This window comes from Monodelphis domestica, chromosome 4 (assembly GCF_027887165.1).
Source record: "Monodelphis domestica isolate mMonDom1 chromosome 4, mMonDom1.pri, whole genome shotgun sequence".
Lineage (NCBI taxonomy): Eukaryota > Metazoa > Chordata > Mammalia > Didelphimorphia > Didelphidae > Monodelphis > Monodelphis domestica.
In genome coordinates, this window is record NC_077230.1 from 175,504,844 (window position 1) to 175,529,508 (window position 24,665).

The window sequence follows — 24,665 nt, forward strand, 5'->3', positions numbered from 1 at the left end:
GATTTTCCTCTTGAGTAGTTTTCACACAATTGAAATACACAGAACATCCACATCATCCTAAGATCATGTTTGGCAAAAAATACTTTCTACTGCCAGAGAGTCAAATATTCTGTAATGATCTAATTAATGCCTAAAAAAGTATGGTCAATGTTGGAGTGAATTAGGCAAAGTCTTTCTAAAAGATGACAAATGGATCATAGTTTTTCAGCTTGAAAGGACTTCAAAGGCTACCTCATTTGACACTTCCATTTACAGATACAGTCTTTGAGGTCCATTGAAGTGAGACTTGACTGAGATCACACAGGTGATGAACACCAGAGGCAGGATTTGAATCCAGAACCTTTGACTGCAGATTCAATGCTTTTTCCAAAGTACTACATTGTCTTCCTTTGACTAAGTGATAAAACTTTGACTATCTTGTCTATCAATGTTTCTCTAGTGTTCCAAAAAACATTTCTATGACAAAGAGCCCAAGGGATTAATTTGTAGAAGGGAGGGAAAAAAAATCAAAGAAATCATATCAGAGGGTGGTCATCAAAGTAAGACTACCAAAATCTGACAAAGAAGCACATTGTAAGACATCATTAATTCATCATTTTAATACTAAATGAGAAAATAGTGGATGGAAGACTAGATTTAGATTAAATAAAAAACCTTAGCATTCAAGTCTAGCCTTTGACTCATTAATTTTGTGACTATGAGCAAAGCACTTCAGCTGAGATTAAGAAAAATATTTAGAAAGATGCTTTTCTCATGAATCTCATGATTACTGTTTGGTAAAAGTATGCGGAAGACAAATCTGCTCTTGTTATCATTGGCCCAGTGTTGAGTTTTAGAGATGTAGTATTCAGAAGGGATGCCTCTGAAGTCAGCAGGACTGGAAAGTACCTTTCCCCAGGGCCAGAATTTCTATGCTTTGTACCTGAGGGAGCAAGGTCTGTTAGAATATCAATTCAGCTATTTCTTTCCATTCCACATTAGGAATCTGAGAACCCTGAGAACCCAACTCTGTAAGTGTCACTATTTCTTCTCTCAGACACTCAAGTTTGAACTCTGGGCCTCTTTTATGCTTTCCCTTTTCTGTTAACCAATTTCTATCTACTCAGCATTATTCCCACATTTTTATTATTATAATTATTATTTAAACTCTTACCTTTTGTCTTAGAATTAATACTCAGTGTCAGTTCCAAGGCAGAAGAGCAGTAAGAGGTAGGCAATTGGGGTTATGAGTGTAAGGTTAGATTTGAACCCAGGACCTCCCATCTCTAAGCCTGGCTCTCTCTCCACAGCCACCTCCTCTGTATCTATTAACATGGCACTTTCTATTCTTTAGCATCCACTGTTATTATGCTACAATATTAAAAGGTTGGTTCATTCCCTTAAATTTCTTCCTATAACTCTTTCCATATAAACCTCATCCTTTCTGGAGTATTTGCCAGTCCTCAGTTATAGGTAAAGTTATTATGAGCCTTTTGAGATAGGATTGCTAAAAATTTAATGGGAGCATTTACACCTTGGAAACAAGCAAACACTATAAATAAGGGCTTGATTTATTATTTTGTTGACTGTCTAGACTTAATAAAGGAATGGAGAAATTTATAATAATGTAAATTTAACTTAAAAGCATATAGATTTATTTTCCTGGAGTATTAGTTATTAAACATTAAACAATAACTATTTAACAGTACAACTCACACTACAGCCCCTCCCATAATACCCACTGGAACCCTTATTCTATACTAAAGAAATATAACTGTAGTCTCAACCTTTTTATTAAAAACTCTTGACTTATGTAATAAATTGATTTGTGACTTCTCTTTGAAGACAAAGCAGAGAATATTATTACAAATCTTTCTTCAGTTCTCAACCTGTGAAAACATGAGAGGAAAGCATATATATATATATATATATATATATATATATATATATATACACCTTTCTTCCTCAGTTGCTATCAGATAGGAATACAGTGAGCCCTCACCTATTGTGGGATTTAAGTTCCAGAGACCCCTGGATAGGTGAAAATCCACAAAGTGGCAGTGTTATATTTATTTTATTATATACACACACACATACATAAAGGCTTTATAAAGCCTTCCCAAGTCACCTATAAACCTTTCCCACATTCTTATTAGTCTTTCCAACACTCTTATAAACACTGAGCCAATCAACACCCAGGATATAGAACACAGTGCTGTGGTTGATTGCCTTTCATTTCAGCATCCAATAGTGTGCTGTGTACAATCTCATGTTGGCAAACTTGCATTTTCATTGTATACAGTACAATATTCACCAGCAAGTACTATGATATAGAAAACTCAGGGATTCAGAATTAGATATATACTTTTTAAAACCTGCCATACAGTGAAGCCTGATAAGTGAACCACTATATAGCAAGGGACCACTGCATACTTTTCTCATTTAAAAATTACACAATCTAATCATACAATCATGTATCCATCCTTATTGTCACATACCAACTCTTAGGATCATCTGGGAGAATCTCTCCTCAATTACTCTTTCATCTATTAGCCCTTCCTTCCTTTCAATCCCATGCACACAAAAATCTTTAAAAACTTTTCATATTAATGTTGATTATCCTTCTAATAGAGAGGTGGTAACATGGCATAGTGGATAGAGGGCAGCTCTCCTTGGAATCAAAATGACCTCGATTCAAATCCTGCCTTTGAAACACACCAGATGTGTAAATCTACATTCGTCTTCTCAGTATTTCTGGTCCACTCTTAAAGACCTATTAGAAATATATTGTCATTCATCATTGATAGAGTAGGTTTCCAAAATGTATACACTGATGATATTACATATTTGAACTATCTGTCCCCCTCACTCCACTCTCTCTCTTATAAGACATTGACTTTACATTTCTCCAGTAATAATCTCCACATCTGTCCCCTTCAGTCACAAATAAATGGGGGCTACTTTAGACTTCACTATCTTTGGGGGTTCTATTATCTCCAAGATTCTTAACTGTGAAATTACATTGTCTGACATAATCCTTAGGCTTTCCCCTCATTCCAGGCAATCTACTCTTCAACATCACTGTGCCCATTAGTCTCTCAACTCCTCCATGTATTTCCAGTCAATATTCCTACTTCACTTGCTTCGCTATCCATTCATGATCCTATTCAATTCATTTACAATCACTTGACCCTTTTGGACTTCAGCAAATTTCACCTTGCTAAATCTCAACCACAAGTATCCCCCAGGATCCAATTTCTTAGTTTCACTCATAGGTCACAACACATTCTTGATAAAAATAAAAAATGTGCTAATGTTGTGCCTTACAAATATATGCTACATTACATCAGTTGACTCCTCACTCTTTTGTAGTCACTTTCTTTAACTCTTGACTCCTAGAGTCAAATAGTCATATTTCCTAGGGACTATTCTAAGTTGTTGTTGTGGTGATGGTTTTTTACTTCTTAAGACCTAAATCCTAACTATACATAATCACAGCAGATTGCCTTGCCTTATAAATTCATGAGTAGCCTGAGGCTGGTATAAGTCCCTTCCACTCACCTTATAAATCTCAATACTTTGTATCTTATGTGTCCACTCCTTTTGTCTTCTAGTATCAGGGGAAAATGTGCTCTCCTCATTACCAAGAGTATCTCTTCTGTTAGGCTTCTATTCTATTCTCTATCAGGACCATTTTACTTTATCCATCTATCTATGCATCTGCATAATATGAAAGCATTTCAGGTCTCCCTTACTCTCTAGACAAAGGAAACAACACAAATGGTCTCTGTCCACATCCAATACACTTCCTGACCACCCACTTACTCTTCAACATCTCAAGGAATATATTTTATTCTTTAAAACACAACTGAAACTACTCTCAGAGGTCAGCAATGATCACTCTTATTTTAAAAATCCTTATCTTCTGGCTTAGAATCAATGCTAAGTATTGCTTCCAAACTAGAACAGAAGGATGAGACAATTGAGGTTAAGTGATTTGTCCAGGGTCATACAGCTAGAAAGTGTCCAGGCCAGATTATAACCAAGACCTTCTGTCTCCAGGCCTGAATCTCTATCCACTGAGCCACTTAGTTGTCCCTAGCAATGATCTCTTACAAGGAAAATTCAACTACTGTTTTAGTACTCAAGTTCCTTAAGCTATATCTAGCATTTTGTCCATATTGAATGTTTCTTCCTTTTTCCTTCCAGATTCTTCTGGCTTTTCTTCTCTTTTTCTGAATGTTCCTTTTGAATCTTTTTTCCCTTCATTTGATCCTCCTACCCACCCTCTCATTTCTACATTCTCTCCTTTGATTATTTGATCTGTTGCTTCCTCCAGTCTAGTCTCCCTCTAATGTATTTTCCAGAAATTTCCTAGATTAAATCTCATTCACAGACCTAATAACATCCTTTCTCTGTTTAAACACTCCAATGACTTGCATCATATTGCCTGTTGAATAAAATTCAGACTATGAAGGCAGATATTCTAGGCTTTCCACAATCTAGCTTTGCATTCTTGTTTCATCTTACTCCTTCCTTGCCCCATAACCTGTCCCACCACCAACTACCTCAGAATGTTCCACAAGCCTGTGCTTCCAAAGATGGGACTCAGAACTGAAAAGTGTTCTAGATTTAGTCTGAATACAGCACAATAGTATGGAAGAAACATTTTTTACTATACACTACATTTCTATTCATTCATTCAACTATTCCAAAATAGAATTTTCAATTTTCAAAAAAAAAATCAAAGTTGACAGTGTTGCCTTCAATATTCAGAGAAATTTTTGCAATGATATCAGCTCACACTTTATTTTAAAAAGGGATCAAAGATCCTCAGTCAAAAGACTAGACTCCAAATCTATTTGTCAATTTGATGGTAATGAACATAGCTCAAAAATTTAAACCATTACTAATAATCAGACGTAAAAACCATCACAGGAACAAATAAGCCTATGAATTGTGAATACAATTAAACAAAGTATTTGTAATACACTTACAGTAGATCTATCTAAATTATAAAAAATAAAATGATTGGGGTGATGTTCAGAAAGAAAAGTTGTTTTTAAAAGATACATGGATATCAAGAAAGACTTACCAGATTCCCCACAGTAAGCATATTTTTAAATCCTTCAGTCATTGGGTAATGTTCCATGGCCATAAATAATGTATTTAAAACTATGCAAATAGTAATGGCAAGATCAACAAATGGATCCATCACAATTAAATGGATGAACTTTTTGAATTTCAGCCACCTTGGTGAGCAATTCCAAATGAGAAAAGTGTTAGCAAATTTATACCACCAAGGTGGACATTTCTGTCTGGATTCTTCAAGTTCTAGAGAGAAAAGGAGTGATAGATAAAATCAGATATTTTATTATTTTGCACCTTAATTATTTAGTTCCTAGCTTTTGAAAGATATTTGAAACCAAGTTCTGGTTTAGAATTTGCAGGCCAAATACTACAATGACAAATAAATTATAGTGTTTGCAATAAAGGTCCATGTGTCATATTTTCTCCCTAACTAACCATATGTATATGTAGTATATACTATATATGTGTGTGTTTTTGAGTGTGTGTGTGTCTGTGTGTGTGTGTGTGTGTGAGTATGTTTGAGGCAAACCAAAATAGAGGTGCATCTATCTACCTCAGGAAAATAGCAACAAAAATCTTTTTTTAAAAACCCTTACTTACATTCTGTCTTATAATCAAAACTAATTATTGATTCCAAGGCAGAAGAATGGTAAGGACAAGGTAATTGAGGCTCACATGGTTAAGAAGTGGCTGAGGCCAAATTTGAACACAGGACCTCCTCTCTCTAGGCTTGGCTCTTTATCTACTGAACCACCTACTTGTCCCAAAAATTCTCTAAGTGGGAAATAATTGCCCTCTCTCTACCCATTCAAATAGAAGATATAAAAAAATGTAGAAGGATACAGAGTCTTTAATCAAGAAAATATTTTTTTATATCCAACCCATGTATTGGGTGATTCACATATTCATCACAGAATCAGAATTAAAAAAACAATGTTAAGAATTTACTTAGTTTGATCTGAATATTCCTAACTTATTAATTAACACATACAAGGAGAAAATTCTATTTTAATGTTCCCTCCCAATGCTCAAACACTTCATTTTCAAGGAATTCTTCTCTTTTTATGGTCTTTCCTAATTGTTAGGCTACTCTTATAACTGGTCTTGATTTATTTTAAAAACAGAGGAAAAATGCCTGATAACTCTCACAATATTATCACATACCTTCCATTGTATTTGTTATTATGCTGGCTATGCTCAGTGCTCTTTGTCTGACAGTGGGATCATCCAGCATATCCATAGAAATTTGGAAAGAACTTGATCTTCTTTTATTTGGATCTATTTTAGTTGTCCCGCCCTGCAAAGAAATCTGATGAATTAGCACCTCATCCCTAACTTCTTACTAACTCTAAAATAAATGGCAGGTTTAATTTAATCTGCCCCTTACCACCATCTATCTTTCTGTCTTCTGTTGTTCTAAATAATTTTGTTTGTAAAGATTACAATTTTCCAAAGGGCAATAGTTAAAAGGAGCAATTTTTGTTGTTGTTATTCATGGTATACTTTATGAGGATAAAGGGTGACAATAAAGTCTTAAGGGATCCCTGGGGATTTTTTTTTAATTTTCTTCCTCCAAATTAACAGAAATAATGAGCTTCTTTCACAAAAGCTATTGTGACTCTTTGGCCTGTCTCTTGGAGGGGCTTTTTGAGCAGTATACAGCTAAGCCTGAACCTTAGTACTCATTCTTGTAGCCTAGAATGCAGGCTTCAAAAAATATACAATGCACTACAGTTATATGTAGCACCCAGGTGGAGGGTCAAGTGATGCTATTATTGAGACTGAGTAACTAACTGAGCAGTCAGGTTCTACAGAGTTATAGGAAGGTATGAGAAACCTCTCTCTTTATATCACCCTTCAGCTAAACTTTCTAATGTTGTGTAATTTAGTGGCAACAAAGGTTTCAAATCATCTCCTCGCATTATATATAAATTTTGTACTATCCAGATAATGATCCAAGCAGGAAGATTATAGTATTTTTCTCATGCGCGTTCAGAGCTAAGCAGTCTACCATATCAGACTTTTCTTATTCATTGTATTCTTCACAGGAGCCACAGAAATATCTTTCTATTGGTTCCCTATATTTTTAGTTGTATAATAATTTTATGAGATCTAATTTATGCATCATATAAAGACTTACAAGGAAAATCATTTGTAATTTATAACAAAAGATAATTTCATACAATTAAAAGTAGGACTATTTTAAGTTTTAGAGATTTTACCAATACACATACCTCCTCACCCCAATACAATAAACCAAGAAAGTCTGACATTGGACATTTAAAAACAATATGATAGAAAGAGCTATCCAAAGCTATATCATGCAAGCACAGAAGACATATTCTAGTTTAAAAAATTGTGAATTCATGGTGTTATTTTTAAGGTAAAATAAATCAATGCTTGGTTGATTCATTTATTATTATTATTAATAAAGTTTAAAAGCAACCCCAAGGAAACATATAATATTGCTTTTAATATGGCATATTTACATTTTTCTTTTTAATCTTTTAAATTAACAAAAATGTATAATAAGCCACTTGAACACATGCATATTGAAATATAAACTCATTAGATATATTTCTGCTTCCTTGAGTTTAGTGTTGCTGGGAATATAACACCATGTACTAACAGGCAATACAAATGCAAATAAGGAGTAATCAAAATTTTCCTTTCTCAGTCAAAGTTATTCTGGCTATTTAATGATGTATTATGTAGTTCTCAAAACTTCTCTACAGTTAATTATTTCACTCTAAGGTCTTCTAATTTAGAAAACCCCAGGGGAAAATTGCTTATACCTTATTTTTAAGGGTAATAAAGCATTACCTCATGCTCAGAAATATTTCTAGGGAAAGAAATTTCATCCTGGAAAGCAATTCCAAAGCAAATAGATTTTTAGTTATATGTGGCACAAACCAGACATGAAATAAAGATATTGGGAAGGTGGGAAATGATTTAAAATCCTTTTTCAAAAAAACAGTTTTCCAAATAGTTATCTTCTGATGGCATCAATATAGATGCTCTTCAGTAATAATAATTTACATTTTGATAACTCTATAATTTTTGTAAAATGTTTTCCTCACAAATAAAGCAGTGAGGTCATATCATTCTCACTTGGCAAATGTGGAAAGAAACAAGTTAAGTTATTTGCCCATCAAGCAGTCAGTGTCATTGTCAGGATATGAACTTAGATCTAATTGATTCTGTGATCTTCATCCAACTTCTTATAATATACTCTTATTATTATAAAGTAGTAGCATGATTATAAATTTTTCCCTTAGTAACAAATATCATAAGAAATGGTATGGTTTGGTAGTTAACCTTGAAGTCAAGAAGACAAACGTTTAAGTTCTACTTATGATGCATACTAGCTGTGTGTTTATGGCCATATCACTCAACTTTTCAGTAATCCTATACAATTTTAAGACTATAATTTTAAAACTGTTGATTTGTATCAGTAAGGTTCTTTTCCATACTGAAAGTTCTCCATACTGTTGACCTAATAAGTCCAACTCTACTGTTCTCCCTTATCATCAAATTGCTATTTAGATATTTGATTTAAGTATTTTGTTTTATATTGAATTTATATCATTCTATTTTATAAGTATACAGTATTATATTTAAGAAATTGTACTTAATAATTATGGAACTTATTGAAAGACTTAGGACTAATGTTTTTTTTTTAAATAAAGGCTTTGCAAGATCCTGAGATTGTGCAGTGATGATTCTCAAGAGTAATCAGTTGATGCAACAGTAATTGGCCTGTCATGCCTAGAATATTCAAAACTTTCTTACACTGTCATCAGAAGTTGCCTTATCTATTATCACCTCTGGCAAAAGCTGTCCATTAGGCAGCATGAGGGCTGTAGGACCATCAACCAGGGACACCACACCATTGCAGTCGACAGCACTGTGCATCTTGCCATTTACTGGGAGCATCCGAGGAGACCTACTGGCTTGGCTGATGTTACTACTCCGTCGCTCTCTGTGCCTGTGTGGCACAAACAGAGAACCTCTTCTGCTTTCATTGTCTCCAAAAATACTGTGCTCATCATCGGCAAATTCAGTCTCAGATCCAAGATCCTTTCCTCGGCCCCTGAAGCTAAAAAGACTTGTTCTACTGCTGCGTCTTGCAGACAGTAAGGAGCCACGAATGCTAAGGGGGGACTGAAAGACAAATAAATATCAACAAATATTTCCGAGGCTCTGAAAAATATAAATTACATAATCTTTTATCACTAAAATCATTGACATAAGGACCCCAATCTTGTTCACTGAACCAGAAAAAAAAGTTCAAAAACAAATATGACTAGTTAGGCTTAGGAAATAATCCTTGCAAAAAATGAGTACAGTCCACAGGATCATAAATTTATAGTTCCCTTTCACTTCTCAATTCCTTATATTTTCAGAGGTGCTACTCTTCTTTCAGTCATCCAAGTTTAAGACGTTAGTCATCTTTGACTTTTCATCTCTCTAACCTTCCAGAGCCAGTCAGCTGCCCGATTAAATCAATTTTCTTCCATATTTTTTCATTTGCTTTCTTTTCTTTCTAGAGACATACACTGGCCACCATCCTACTTCAGGTCCTTGTCATCTCTCACCTGGACAACAATAGTAATTTTTTTCTACTTTGTATCCCTGCTTTCAGTCTGTTCTCTCCTCAATACAACCATGTACAATAGTTCCCCAAATTATTTTTAATGAACAAATCTATGTCATCCCCCTTTCAAAAATCTATAAATGACTACCACTTATCTATATAATAGCATACAAACTCCTTAATCTAGCAGGCAAGACTCTCCACAATCTGATTCAAAACTACCTTTGCCATCTAATTCTTAGTATCCCCCTTCATGTATTCTATATACCAGCCAAACCAAATGAGTTAATTGGTCTGTGACCTACACATAAGAGAATGGCACTTGCACAGGTCATCCCAATACCTAAAATCCACTACATCTTTATCTCTACCTATTTGGATTCTTCTCTTCCTTCAAAGCTCAGCTCAAAACCCTACATCTCTGTGAAACCTCCCTGAATATCTGATGCAAGGGTTCTCTATTCTCCTCCTCAATTTTTTTCTAGAATACTTTGCCTAAAATTCCCACTTGCTTGTATTTATTTGCATATATGGTGCATCACCAATAGTAGAATTTAAGATATTTGAGAGTGTTTCTAGGGTCTGCATACAACAGGCATGTAATAAATACTCGTTAATAAATGAAATTTATTAATTGATGTAAATGATGTTAATTAATGATAAATTAATTTGTTAATTAATGTTAATACATAATTAATTAATGGCATTAATTAATAATGAATCATTAAGTAAGTGGTACCTGATTGGGAGAAGACATCCTCTTTTCTCGAGCTAGTTTATGTCCTTCAACACCCAGGTGAAAACTTTTTTTCCTGATACTCTCATCAGATTCAGATTTAGATAATTTTTCATTGTCTCTCTTTTCATCCCCACTGGACTGTTTTTTCTGATTCTTTTTCTTCCTTCGATTACGTCTTTCTTTAGCACTCTTTGAGCTCAGTTTGGATGTTTCAGAAGAACTTTCTGAAAGTCCCATAACTTTGCCTCCACCAATACTTGTATACTCATCTGCTGCTGCTATTATTGCCTGTGCAGCCAAGAAGAAATTAAATAGTTAGAAACAACACCATAAAATTTTCAAAAACTCAGCCATAATAATAGCTAGCTTTTCTAAAGCACTTTGAGGGTGGTAAAGCATTTTATGAATGTTATTTTATCCTGACAATAACTCTAAGACATAGGTGCCATAGTATACTCATTTTGCAGATGAGGAAACTAAGCAATTAATTTATCCAGGATCATATAATTAATAAGTTTCTGAAGTTGGATTTGAATTCAGGTCTTTTTGACTCCTGGTTTAGTGCTGCACACTATATCATTAACTGCCTAACATTTGTGTAGTGCTTTAAGGTCTATAAATTATATATAATTCCTCATTTGATCCTCCCCATCTTCCCCCAACTCACTGAAAAGGTAGGTACTATAGGTGTTATTTTCCCATTTTACACATAAGGAAATGGAGGCTTCAGATGGCTGAAGTGATTTTCCTAACCTCACAGAGCTCCTGAATAGTAGAGGCAGGAGTAGAATTCAGATCTTATGGATTCATGTTTAGTGATCTTTACACTATATACATTCCAGTTCCATTCACCAAGGATTTGTCCATTTCATAGAATCATAAGTACATAGGCAAACAAGACCACAGAGACCATCTAGTTTAATAACTTTGTTTTAAAGAAGATTCAACTTTGGCCCAGGGAGGCTAAAGAACTTGCCAAAAGTTAATAGAAAATAAGTGCCAGAGGCAGGATTTGAGGCCAGGTCATTTCACTCCATACTAATGTTCTTTTTACTAAACTTTGTTTCCTCATTTGTTCTTCAACTCCTCATGTATTTAAAAAAAATTCATTTGCATAGATTCTCCCTCTATGGAAAGATGCTCTTGTGATTTAGTGGATAGTCTCTGAAAGTTTCAGTGGACCAAAGACACATCACCCCACAGGTCACAACAGGATTAACCTTGCCTCCAAATTTAGCTAAACTGATCCTCAAACACACACATGTCTGTCACTAGATTCATACCTCAGCATCTCTCAAGGAGTCTAGGACTTACCAGAGGTTGGCTGGAATTTAATTTACTTTTGGTGTCAAATGGAGCCATTGAAATAGAATTTTGATTGCATCATGATTTATAATCATTTTTATAATATAAATGATACATTGCAACCTCTTTCCAACATATTTTACTAGTATTATTATCCAACTGACTGCTTAATAATTTATTACTGGTATGATTGTAATAAATCAGATTTGTAGAATTTAGTTTTCTCTAGTTAATAATATATTCATTAAAACAAATCAAATTCAAATAATATTTATGATACACATTATGTGCGGATATCAAGAAAAATAGAATAATATTATAAAATATAGAATTAACTGACAGTAGAAATTCATAATTGCAAATCAATGTGTCTGTGATTCTTAATGAAATCTTAGAACTCTTAATTAACAATTGCTGCAGAAAAATTTCCACATCTAAAGTGTTTAGAAATTTTAAGTCCCAGTGCCCAGAAGGCAGGAAATACCCTGATGGTCAATAATTAACTAAAAAACATTTATTAAGTAGTTAATAAAGATTTTGTTAAGTATTGGGCTCTGCACTAAATACATTGTTACATGATGTGATATTCAATTATTTCAGTTGAGTCTGATTCTTCATGATCCCCTATAGAATAGTTTTCTCAGCAAAGATACCCAAGTGCTTTGCCAGTTCCTTCTCCAGTTCATTTTATAGATGAGGAACTAAAACAAAATGAATTACATGATTTGCCCAGAGTCATACCGTTTTTAAGTGTCTGAGGTTAGTCTTTACTCCATGCCTGGTACTCTATCCACTGAGATATCCAGCTAAGAAAGGTAAAAAGACAGTGCCTGCCATTGAGAACCTCACAATCTAACTGAGGAGGCAGACCGGGAAGTTGCAAATAAATATATTTGTCTCTATGTCTTAGAGTTATTGTCAGGATAAAATATAAATATATACAAAATAGGATATATATATATATATATATGAAAAATTAGAAATAATGGAGAAAAGGTGCTAGAATTAAGGGGGATGGCAAAAGGCTTCCTTTTCACTGGGGTTTGAAGGAAACCAAGGGAACCAGGTGATAGAGGTAAAGAGGAAAATCCCTCCATGAATGAGAGAGAAGGAAAAACAGTTCAGGGAAGGGAGATGATTTCAGTGAAGGGACAAGGGTTGTAATCAGTAAAAAGACTGGAAAGGGATGGGGAAGATTATAAAGGACTTTAAACACCAAGCAAAAGATTTTGCATTTTACATCTGGAGGTGATAGGGAGCCACTGGATTTTATTGAAAGGGGTAGTAGAAGGGAGGAACATAGACTTGGGCTTTAGGATAATTTTTTTGACAGCTCAGCTGGCATCTGTAGAGGGACGATTCTTCAAGCACAGTTTCACTTAAAATTCAATATAAGAAAAGGAAGAAGCCATTAGATAAATCTTGTTTGGGAGTCAGGAGCTCTGGATGTAACTTTTATATTTCTATTTTTGTGAAGCCTTTTAAAGCCAGTTCTATGATACCTCTGCCTCCTCTTGTTCTTTTTTAAGCCGGTCTAACATCTGCTGAAATTCCAACTCTTTTTGCCGAGCTTCTTCAATAGTTGCCTGATTCTGTTCTTCATAGGCCATGGCAACTACAGCCAAGATCAAGTTTATCAGATAGAATGAGCCCAAGAAAATCACCACAACAAAAAATATCATGTATGTCTTCCCAGCAGCACGTAAGGTCTGGAGAATGAGAAACAAAAAGTTATTTTCTCTTTAGGTTCAATTTATAAGACATGTATTGTGCATCTACCACATATAAAGCATTAGAAAGGCCAACATAAAAATTAGGCTGATTCTTTTCTCAAGGAGATAATGCTCTTCTAAGTATAGAATATAATATGGCTAAGTCATCTGTATCATAAGAGGAAGAAAATCAGTGAATAACCAAGAAGTCTAATAGAAGTCATATGTTATAATTTCATAATAGGTGCTTTTCCACAAATATATTGACTATCTCAATGAAGATACTACTAGTCCTAAAAAACGTATGTAGCATAAACCTCTGGCCATCTCTTATGTGAATATCATATTCAGGCACAATGCTACAGCTGTCTGTTTTCATAATTAGAGAAAGGTAGTTAGAATCAGGCATCAAACTCACAGTTGGCCCCACAAGTTCCCCAGAATGAATGAAAGGACCCAGCTTGAAATGTACTTGGCAACCATTTTATAAAATTAAAAAAAAATTAACATAGATAATACTTATTTGTATCATTTCCTGAGACAATATGTAGAAGCAGAGATTCCTTTCTGTTTGTTTGATGCTACTTCTCTAAGTAACAAAAGCAATAGTTTATTATAACTACACTGTGTTTATTCACAATCTGAGAATATCTCCATAAGTATTTTTAATAAATTATTAGCTTTACTAGTCATTGATGATTCCAGGAATCATTTTTATAATAAATGATCTAGGAATTCCTTTTCAAGTCTAAAAACCTGTGCTTCCAACTTCACACAAAATGACTTTTATGGTATATAATTCAAGCCCCAAATCTATGCAATCGATATATTATTTGATTCTAAATTTATGAAAACATTTTAACAGGTAGGTAATTAGTTAGGTATGAGCTTGGAGAGAAGAGAAACCATGGAAATAGCAAGAAGATGGCATATGACTGACTATTGGTGATTCATTACTATTTACAAAACTAACTGGATTAGAAAAACAGGACACACACATAGGAAAGAAGAACAGTGATGAGATGTTCATCTCCCCCTCCATTACAGAAAGCCTTCTTAACTGCATTTGCTGTTGATTTGTTTTCCCCCCAACTTCCTAATACATATACACATACTCAGAAATCTTCTATTATATAATTTTGTTTTCAGACATCTGAGTAGCAAATAATCAGTACTACAGAGAAACTGCAGCAATCTATATGTCAGAAAACATATTTACATGCTAAGTTTGAACTATCATTAAGTTCCTAATAATTATTTAACAGATATAATTAAATTGATAAAGAAATATAATAAACATTTTTAAAAATAACTTAAGCATGGTATGGTATAATGAATAGAGATTCAGTTTGAGACTCAGGAATATACAACTTAATATATTAGATATATTAGATACTGCAATATATATATACATATGTATATATATACATACATAAAGATGTATATAATGATTCTAACACAGTTACTTAACCTTACTTAATTACTTAACCTCTAAACCCATGTACTCCTTAAGTCTGAAAGTTAAAAAGAAGTTACTAAAGTTTATAAATAGAGGAAATTTCTCATTAGGAGCATCCTATACAAATGATGTCATAGATACAGTAAAAAACAAAAACAAATTAATATTATTCTGATTCACGTATTACTTCCTACATCCTAAAAAGCTTAATTTATTAGAAATATACAAACATAAAGGAGATAATAATGGAATGTTTAATTACTTTGATTTTATGTTTCTACAGTAACATATCAGAGCTATTTAGTAAATATTAAATATCAGGATGTTTTTGTCTACTGTTTTTATCAATACTTTTTCAAATCTACTTTAATTAGCATTTATTAATATGTAAGATATTATAAAATACATTGTCACAGCAATAAATTATTTTCTAGGATTCAGTTGGGTAAATTTTGAAAGCTATAAAAACTCTGGTCACTAAAGTAAAATGAGAGTAGTAATTTACTAATTAATAATGTGACAAGAAGATAAAAAATTATACTTTGCAGATAATGAACTAAATAAATTTTCTAAGCCCTAATTCTTGGGAAGGCAGTCACTTCATTCATTTTGGGGCCTGTGATTTTCCAAGTCCTTCAGTTCTTAATTCTTTTTCTAATTTAGTGTAACAGAGCTGAAAATTCACTATAGTGGAATTTTAGGAATAGAGTTTGAAAAATAGTAGTGGTATTGCAATACCACTCCAGGGTCTGTATCCCAAAGAGATCTAAGATGGGAGAACAGGACGTACTTGATCAAAAATATTTTTAGCAGCACTTTTTTTTCAGTGACAAAGAAATTGAAACTGAGAGGATGTTCATCAATTTGGGAATAGCTGAACAAGTTGTGGTATATTGCTGTCATCGAATACAACTGTGCCATAAGAAACGACAAAGATATGTTCAGAAATACCTGGAATGACTTACATGAACTGATGCAAAGTGAAAGCAGCACAACCAGAAGACTAATCTATACAATGACAGAAATATTGTGCAATGATCAACTGTGAAACATTAAACTATTATCAGCAAAATAAGATTCCATGATCATCCTACGGAACTCATGATAAAACAATGCTATCCACAGCTAAAGAAGGAACTATTAGTGCCTGATTGTAGGTCAAAGTACACCATCTTTCATGTTATTTCCTTCAGTTTTAATTGTATGTGTGATATGTGTCTTCTATAGTAGCACGAGGAATGTAAAAACATTCATTGCATGAAATCACTGGTATAATCTATAACAGATAATTTACTGCCTTGGAGAGGTAAGAGGGAGAGAACCTGAATCACAAAATGTCAGAAAACAATTGTTAAAAATTGTTTCTATGAGTAAAAATAGATATGATTAAAAGAGATAGGTGAGGTACTTACATCCTGATAAAAGGCAGTATAGACAATGAGGAAATATCAGTGCTCACATGTATGCATCAAATGGTATAGCATTCAAATTTTTAAAGGAGAAATTATTGAGGCTTTAGGGAAAAATGATAGTAAAACTATACTAGTGAGAGACCTAAACCTTCCTCTATCAGATCTAGATAAATCAAACCAAAAATAAACAAGAAAGAGGTAAGAGATGTAAATGAAATCTTAGAAAAATTGGAGTTAATAGATATATGGAGAAAAATAAATAGGGACAAAAATGAATACACCTTTTCAGCAGCACGTGGTACTTCACAAAGATTGACCATGTACTTGGGCATAAAAACATGGGAAACAAATGCAAAAAAAGCAGCAATAATTAATTCAACCTTTTCAGATAATAATGCATTAAATAATGATTAGCAAGGGTACATGGAGAGACACACCAAAAATTAATTGGAAATTAAATAATATGATTCTCAAAAATCAGTTAAAGAACAAGTCATAGAAACAATAGTTTCATTGAAGAGAACAACAATGATGATAAGACATCATATCAATATCTATGAGATGCAGCTAAAGCATTACTCAGGGGGCAATTTATATCTTTGAGTGCATATATTAAGAAATTTGGGAGAGCAGAGTTCAATGAATTGGGCATGCAAATTAAAAAACTAGAGAGAGAACAAATTAAAAATCCCCAGGTAAAAACTAAATTAGATATCCTAAAACTTAAAAGAGAAATTAATAAAATTGAAAATGAAAAAAAGAACTATTGAATTACTGAATAAGATTAGAAGCTGGTAATTTGAAAAAACAAATAAAATAGACAAAGTACGGGTCAATCAAATAAAAAATGGAAACAAGAAAACAAAATTATCGGTCTCAAAGATGAAAAGAGAAACCTCACCTCTACTGAATGTGAAATTAAGACAATCATTAAAAACTATTTTGCCCAATTATATGGCAAAAAATACAGCTATCTAGGTGATATGGATGAATATTTACAAAAATATAAATTGCCTAGATTAACAGAAGAACTAGAATACTTAAATAATCTCATATAAGGAAAAGAAATTGAACAAGCCATCAAAGAACTCCCTAAGAAAAAATCTCCAGGGCCTAGTGGATTCACAAGTAAATTCTATCATACATTCAAAGAACAACTAATTAAATACTATACAAACAATTTGACATAATAAGCAAAGAAGGACTCTATCAAATTCCTTTTATGACACAAATATGGTACTGATTCCAAAACCAGGTAGGTTAAAAGCAGAGAAAGAAAATTATATACCAATCTCCTTAATGAATAAAGGTACAAAAATCTTAAAATAGAATACTAGGAAAAAGACTCCAGCAAGTGATCATGAGGATTATTCATGATGATTTTGTGGGATTTATCACAGGAATGCAAGAAGGTTCAATATTAGAATAACCATCCACCTAATTGACCATATCAATAAGCAAACCAACAAAAACCACATGATTATCTCAATAGATGCAGAAAAAGCCTTTGACAAAATACAACATTCATTCCTATTGAAAACACTAGGAAGTATAGGAATAGAATGGCCTTTTCTAAAAATAATAAACAATATATATCTAAAACCATCAGCAAGCATCATCTGCAATGGGGATAAATTAGAAGCCTTCCCAATAAGATCAGGAGTGAAACAAGGATGCCCATTATCACCTCTATTATTTGACATTGTACTAGAAACACTAGCAGTAGGAATTAGAGAAGAAAAAGAAATTGAAGGTATTAAAATAGGTAACGAGGAGACCAAACTATGACTCTTTGCAGATGGTATGATGGTCTACTTAAAGAATCCTAGAGAATCAACTAAAAAGAAACTTTAACAAAGTTGCAGGATACAAAATAAACCCACATTAAGTCATCAACATTTCTGCATATTTCCAACACATTTCAGCAGCAAGAATTAGGAAGGAAAATTCCAATTGAAATCACCCTAGACAATATAAAATACTTAGGAATCTATCTGCCAAGGCAAACACAGGAATTATATGAACACAACTACAAAACACTTTCCACACAATTAAAACTAGATCTAAACAATTAAAAAAACATTAATTGCTCATGGGTAGGGTGAGATAACATAATCAAAATGACAATCCTACCCAAATTAATTTACTTATTTAGTGACATACCTATCAAACTACCAAGGAACTTTTTTACTGAATCAGAAAAAAAATCTATAACAAAGTTCATTTGGAAGAACAAAAGAACAATGATATCCGGGGAAATAATGAAAAAAAATATATGAAGGAGGGAGGCCTAGCAGTACAAGATCTCAAACTATACTATAAAGCAGTGGTCATCAAAACAAGATGGCACTGGTTAAGAAACAGAAGAGAAGATCAGTGGAATAGACTTGGGGTAAATGACTTCAGAAAGACAGTGTATGATAAACCCAAAGAGCCTAGCTTTTGGGACAAAAATCCACTAATTGACAAAAACTTCTAGGAAAATTGGACAATAGTATGGGATAGATTATGTTTAGAACAACATCTAAAACCCTACACCAACATAAATTCAGAATGGGTGAATGACTTGACTATAAAGAAGGAAACAATAAGTAAATTAGGTGAACACAGAAGAACATATTACAAAATGTAAAATAAATAATTTTGATTACATTAAATTAAAAAGTTCTGTACAAACAAAACCAATACAATCAAAATTAGAAGGGAAGCAACAAATTGGGGAAAAAATCTTTATAACAAAAACCTCCAACAAAGGTTTAATGATTAAAATTTATAAGGAGCTGAATCAATTGTACAAAAAAAATCAAGCCATTCCCCAATTGATAATGGGCAAAGGACATGAATAGGCAATTTTCAGATAAAGAAAACAAAACTATCAATAAGCACATGAAAAAGTATTCTAAATCTCTTATAATTAGAGAAATGCAAATGAAAACAACTCTGAGGTAACACCAAACAACTAGCAGATTGGCTAACATGACAGCAAAGAAAAGTAATAAATATTGGAGGGGATGTGGAAAAATTGGGCCATTAATGCATTGCTTTTAGAGTTTTGAGTTGATCCAACCATTCTGGATGGCAATTTGGAACTATGCCCAACGGGCGCTAAATGACTGTCTGCCCTTTGATCCAGCGATACCACTTCTAGGTTTATACCCCAAAGAGATAATAAGAAGAAATACTTGTACAAAAATATTTATAGCCACACTCTTTGTGGTGCCAAAAATTGGAAAATGAGGGGATGCCCTTTGATTGGGGAATGACTGAACAAATTGTAGTATTTGTTGGTGATGGAATACTATTGTGCTAAAATAAATAATGAACTGGAAGAATTCCATGTGAACTGGAACAACCTCCAGGAATTGATGCAGAGTGAAAGGAGCAGAACCAGGAGAACCTTGTACACAGAGACTGATACACTGTGGTACAATTGAATGTAATGGATTTCTCTACTAGCAGCAATGCACTGATCCAGGACAAATCTGAGGGACTTAGGAGAAAGAATGCTATGCACATCCTGATAAAGAAATATGGGAATAAAAACAGAGAAGAAAAACAACTACTTGATCACATGGGTCGATGGGGATATGATTGGGGATGTAGACTGTAACTGATCACCCTAAAGCAAATACAAAATATATGGAAATAGGTCTTGATCAATGACATGTAAAACCCAATGGAACTACTCATTGGCTATGGGAATGGGTAATAGGAGGGGAGGGAAAGCACATGATTCATGTAACCATGGAAAAATATTCTAAATCAATTAATTAAATTAAAATTTTCAAATAAAAATTATTTCCATGTATATTTATAAAAAAAATTTAAAAATTAAATCATGGAATCAATTCCTTCCCCCATTTTATTTTATTCACAAAATATGGTATTTACCTCTCTAGGCTCTTACCTGTTGGTAAAGATTTTCCCAGAAATCTTGAGTCATTAAACGAAATAAGGCCAAGAAGGCCCAACTGAAAGTGTCAAAGCTTGTGTAGCCATAATCTGGATTGGTACAGGCTTTCACGCACCTATATCCTTCTGGACACTGGCTACATATGAAAAAGAAGTATTACAATTTAGACTGTCTTAAGAATATGTTCAGGGCAGAGGTGATGAATACCTCAGACATAGGGTAGAAATGCAAAATTTCTAACCAAAGCTGGAGACCTGCTAACAGTTACGTAGGAATTAAACCCAAAACAGAGCCCTAACAGTGAGAAATCTTGGAGTGAGTTAGACTATGTCTTACAGAGATGTTCAAGCAATTGATTTCCCTCGTGAAAGCTCTTACCAGGCCCTTAAACTTTCTTTAAGGTTATGCCAACAATGCTCAACATAAGCTGGATAGTTCTTCTTACACCAGCCTGGTACCAGACTCAGTGTATTGAAGTACATTAAATTTTCATTAAGCCGTCCTTAAATACCAACTGTTAAGTGCTGAGGTAGCCAATAGCAAGGCAATTCAACAAATATTGATTATATGCCCTCTATGCATAGAACACTGTACAATATACATCAGAGGATGAAAAAAGCATAACCTCATGGTTTCTATTTGCAAATGTCATTAACCCAAAGCCATCTTTCCCATCTGCATGGAGTAAGCATAGCTTTCTAGCAGTCAGGTCCACACAAGGGAGACTAAGGTAAGGGCAGGAGACTGGGAGGAATAATTCTAACTATCCTAAGCATAATCTCATTTCTTACCAGAAGAATATAAAGCCACATCACTATCTTTTAGAGGATGCTCCGACAGCAAAATTCTGCCTTACTTTCTGAGCCCTCTAAGTAAAGGGCAGAAAAACAGAACAATAAATTTGGGGAGAAAATTCATATAATAATTCCAGTATTGCCTATATGCATAATTTTAAGGCATGTAATTTTATAAATTTGTGACTTTTAATCATTAGAATCTAGCCTGTGGTTCTGGTCACCAGAAAGTATGTGGCATTGCATGTCCACTTATAACTTGTGGAATAAAAATTCAGTGTCACTTACCCTGCATCGGTGCTATTACCACAAAGAAGAGCATCTTTTTGTCCTTCCAAATGATAGAAATAGCCTGTGTAGAAAGAAGATGAAAGAAAGTACCTTAAGTGAATAAGTTTGCAGAGTTGTCACATCATAAGCCTACCAAGATCTTGGGCTGTGTAAGAAGGAAGACATGAAATAGGCAATGTTTTATTTTCTGAGGTTAAGATCTCATTTCCTTTTCCTTTTGATCTTTTGTAATATTTATTCCTCCCTCTTTGATCAGATGTATGTGTCTATATATGTGCATATACACACCATATATTCATATTGTTTAAAAACATGTACATACATATAAATGTCAATTTATTAATTTTATTTTTGCACAGATAGGTGAGTATATTCTTTCTATACATAAATATGTATATATTTCTTTACCTACACCAATGAAATCAGTCCTCATGTCTTCAAGTTCTCCTGTCATACATATAAATATATATTTTAAAATGTATACACATGCATATACATTAAAGTGTGTATCTTTATGTGCACATGTAATAGATGAAATTATTTTATGATATAAATATAGATATTAATATAAATATATAAGAATATAATAGCATGCACACATGCATGTAGCTACATGGGTGGATGTGTACACACACATATTTGAGATTAAAGAGACATGAGAGATAACCAGAATTAACTTTTGAAGGTAAAGAAATCACTTCTGCCAAAATTGTTTTCAAAGTTTATACAAGCTATGACCAATTCTTGGGAATTAATAGCCTTAGAGAGTTACATGGCTTTCTTAAAATTCTAATAGTCAGTGTATGTCAGATTCATGACATGAACCTGGGTTTTAACTAGCCTTAAGGCCACCACTTGCCACACTATTTAGGTGTAGAAATAGCTATGAGTATAGACAAAGATATATAAACTCTATTATCTAGACAGGATTTGGTTATTTCATTCAGAGAGGGGGAAAATAAAACATGGGCCGAAGAAGGGAGGCTGGAAAGTTCAAGGATGTTCTAGAACCAGTCCATAATATAAGTTGGCTGAATCATAGAATACATGCACATTAGAAAATAACATTAAAATGTATATTTGGAGTCTTAATGTAGAGGGTCTTGAAAACTAAAGAATTTTGGCTCCTTAAGCAACAGGGACTTAATGAAGAGTTTATAGCAAGAAAAATGACGTGAACATTGATATAGATGACTGATAAATCTAACGGTATTATTTCTTCCAACTATACTTAACTAGGTTCAAATCCCCTGGTTAGTTTAATACAAAAGGAATAAAACTGTAAATATGGAATTCTAGGCATTTACAAACCATGGAATTTTAAGGTAAGATGCAAATCCATAGCACTACAAATGTCCATTGGGCTATAACCAATGAAAATATTTTATAAAATTATGACTTCAAATAGTGTGAATTTAGTTAATGCTATTCAGAATTAACTGGACCAACAAAAGATGTCAAAAATAATTGCTGATCACGACCAGCAAATCTATCACTGAAATAAAGCTCCTTGATTAAATGTAAAAATGATGAGACAAATTAAAGTAATTAAAGTTGGTTTGAACATTACATAATACTTTTTAAATAATATAGTCCTTAAGAATATAATTTATCATTGGCCCCTTGAAAGTTTTAATACTCTGTGTGTGTGTGTGTGTGTGTGTGTGTGTGTGTGTGTGTGTGTGTGTGTGTATAAATGAACTGAAGTATCTCTTTTAAATTATAAAAAGAAGAACTGGATAGCTTAGTGTATTGAGAGTCTAAAGCCAGTGTTAGACTAAAGATGGGTCTGCCTGACTTCAGACCCAGAACTCTACTAACTGCACCACTTAGCTGCCCTAAGTATCTAATATATATAAACAGTCAGATATCAAGTGAAGATAGGATGAGCATTTCATGTAATTATATTAAGTAACTTTTTTGAGCACAAAACAAAAAGTTTATTTTAAAACAACTGTACTGCAGCCAAGAATGTTTCTTTTCAAGAATATATACATATATATATATATACACATACACACATATCATGTATATATGTATATACACACATATATATGAACTAAAACAGTACATGGAAGATAAAAGAATTTGTGAAAATGCTATATATGTATAACACAACACAATAAATATATTATATTATTTGTATAATAAAATATAAATTTATAATATAATAAAAATATATATATATAACATTTTCACTTCTTCTGCCCTCCATGTAATGTTTTAGTCATTTCTTTGATAGTTATTCATTGTACATTTCATCTCTAGAGAATAACAGTTCTAGAGTTGGAAATGTGAAAATGTTGCTACCAGTATTCTGATTTTTAAAGCATTTCTTACCACTTACTTATGGTAAGGGATTATTCAGATTCATTTTGGTATAGGGGAAGGAGTGCTACATTAAGAGTAAGAGGATAACTATTTTTGCTTGTCCCCCCCAATACTAAACTTACGATCCTGTGATCCCTATTACAATGCTTGTTCAGTAACTTAATCTGTGACCTTTAATGAACCACTTCAACCTCTTTAGACCTCAGTTTTCTTCTGTAAGATCCAGTAAGATCTGTAAGATCCACTACTAGATAGAAAAACTTATACTACTATAAACTATATTCTTCATGGTACTGATAACTGGAACTCTGGATGAAATTCACACTCTATAGATTTTTTTCCCTCTTTTCAAAGGTAATCAGTTCATATTGGAAACATACTTTGGATAATGTTAGCATCATGTTATAAACAAATAGTTTTTTAGTTTTAATTTCATTGAACACAAATTTTGTAAATTTAAGCCCTTTTTTACAGTGATTCTCTCCTTCTTTACTTGCTTTGGGTTTTTTTGTTTGTTTGTTTTTATCACTGTCAAACTACAAGGTGGGAAGCAAAAGCATAATTACCATCAAAATTAAATTGATTCATAACAAAAAAAGGACATCCATCTTTGTAGAAGAAACAATCTGAATGCAGACTAAAACACACCATTCTTCAATTTATTTCTTCCATGAATTTTTCTCTAGTGTAAGCAACATGTGTCTTGTTTCACAACCATGACCAACATGAAAATATGTATTGTATGATAATAGATGTACAACCTATATTATATTTCTTGCCTTTGGGGGAGTAGGGAAATATAGGAGGGAGGAATAAAACATGAACTAGAAAATGTCAGAAAATCAATATTAAAATTGCATTTACATATAATCTGGAAAAATAAAAATAATTTTAAAAAGGTAAATTCATCACTGGCAGTAGGTGAACACATTTTTGATTGCTATATGTCTCATAATACCTTCATTATTACAGTCTGAGAAAAAGAGCAAAAAATAAAAGAAGAAATGTTATAATCGGATTCGTTTTTAAATGGAATAATCCT

At 33.1% G+C, this 24,665-nt stretch overlaps 1 protein-coding gene across 1 annotated transcript in view; it reads right to left on the reverse strand.

The window, feature by feature from the left end:
* LOC100016648 (sodium channel protein type 9 subunit alpha) overlaps positions 1–24,665 on the reverse strand; it is a 228,785-nt gene that overhangs the window by 70,555 nt on the left and 133,565 nt on the right. Inside the window, exons 8-14 of the mRNA XM_007494304.2 lie at positions 21,290–21,353; positions 20,202–20,343; positions 13,214–13,420; positions 10,407–10,694; positions 8,863–9,234; positions 6,235–6,367; positions 5,075–5,313 (exon numbers count right to left, since the gene is read on the reverse strand). Coding sequence (XP_007494366.1) covers positions 5,075–5,313; positions 6,235–6,367; positions 8,863–9,234; positions 10,407–10,694; positions 13,214–13,420; positions 20,202–20,343; positions 21,290–21,353 — 1,445 coding nt within the window. The remainder of the gene's footprint in view (positions 1–5,074; positions 5,314–6,234; positions 6,368–8,862; positions 9,235–10,406; positions 10,695–13,213; positions 13,421–20,201; positions 20,344–21,289; positions 21,354–24,665) is intronic.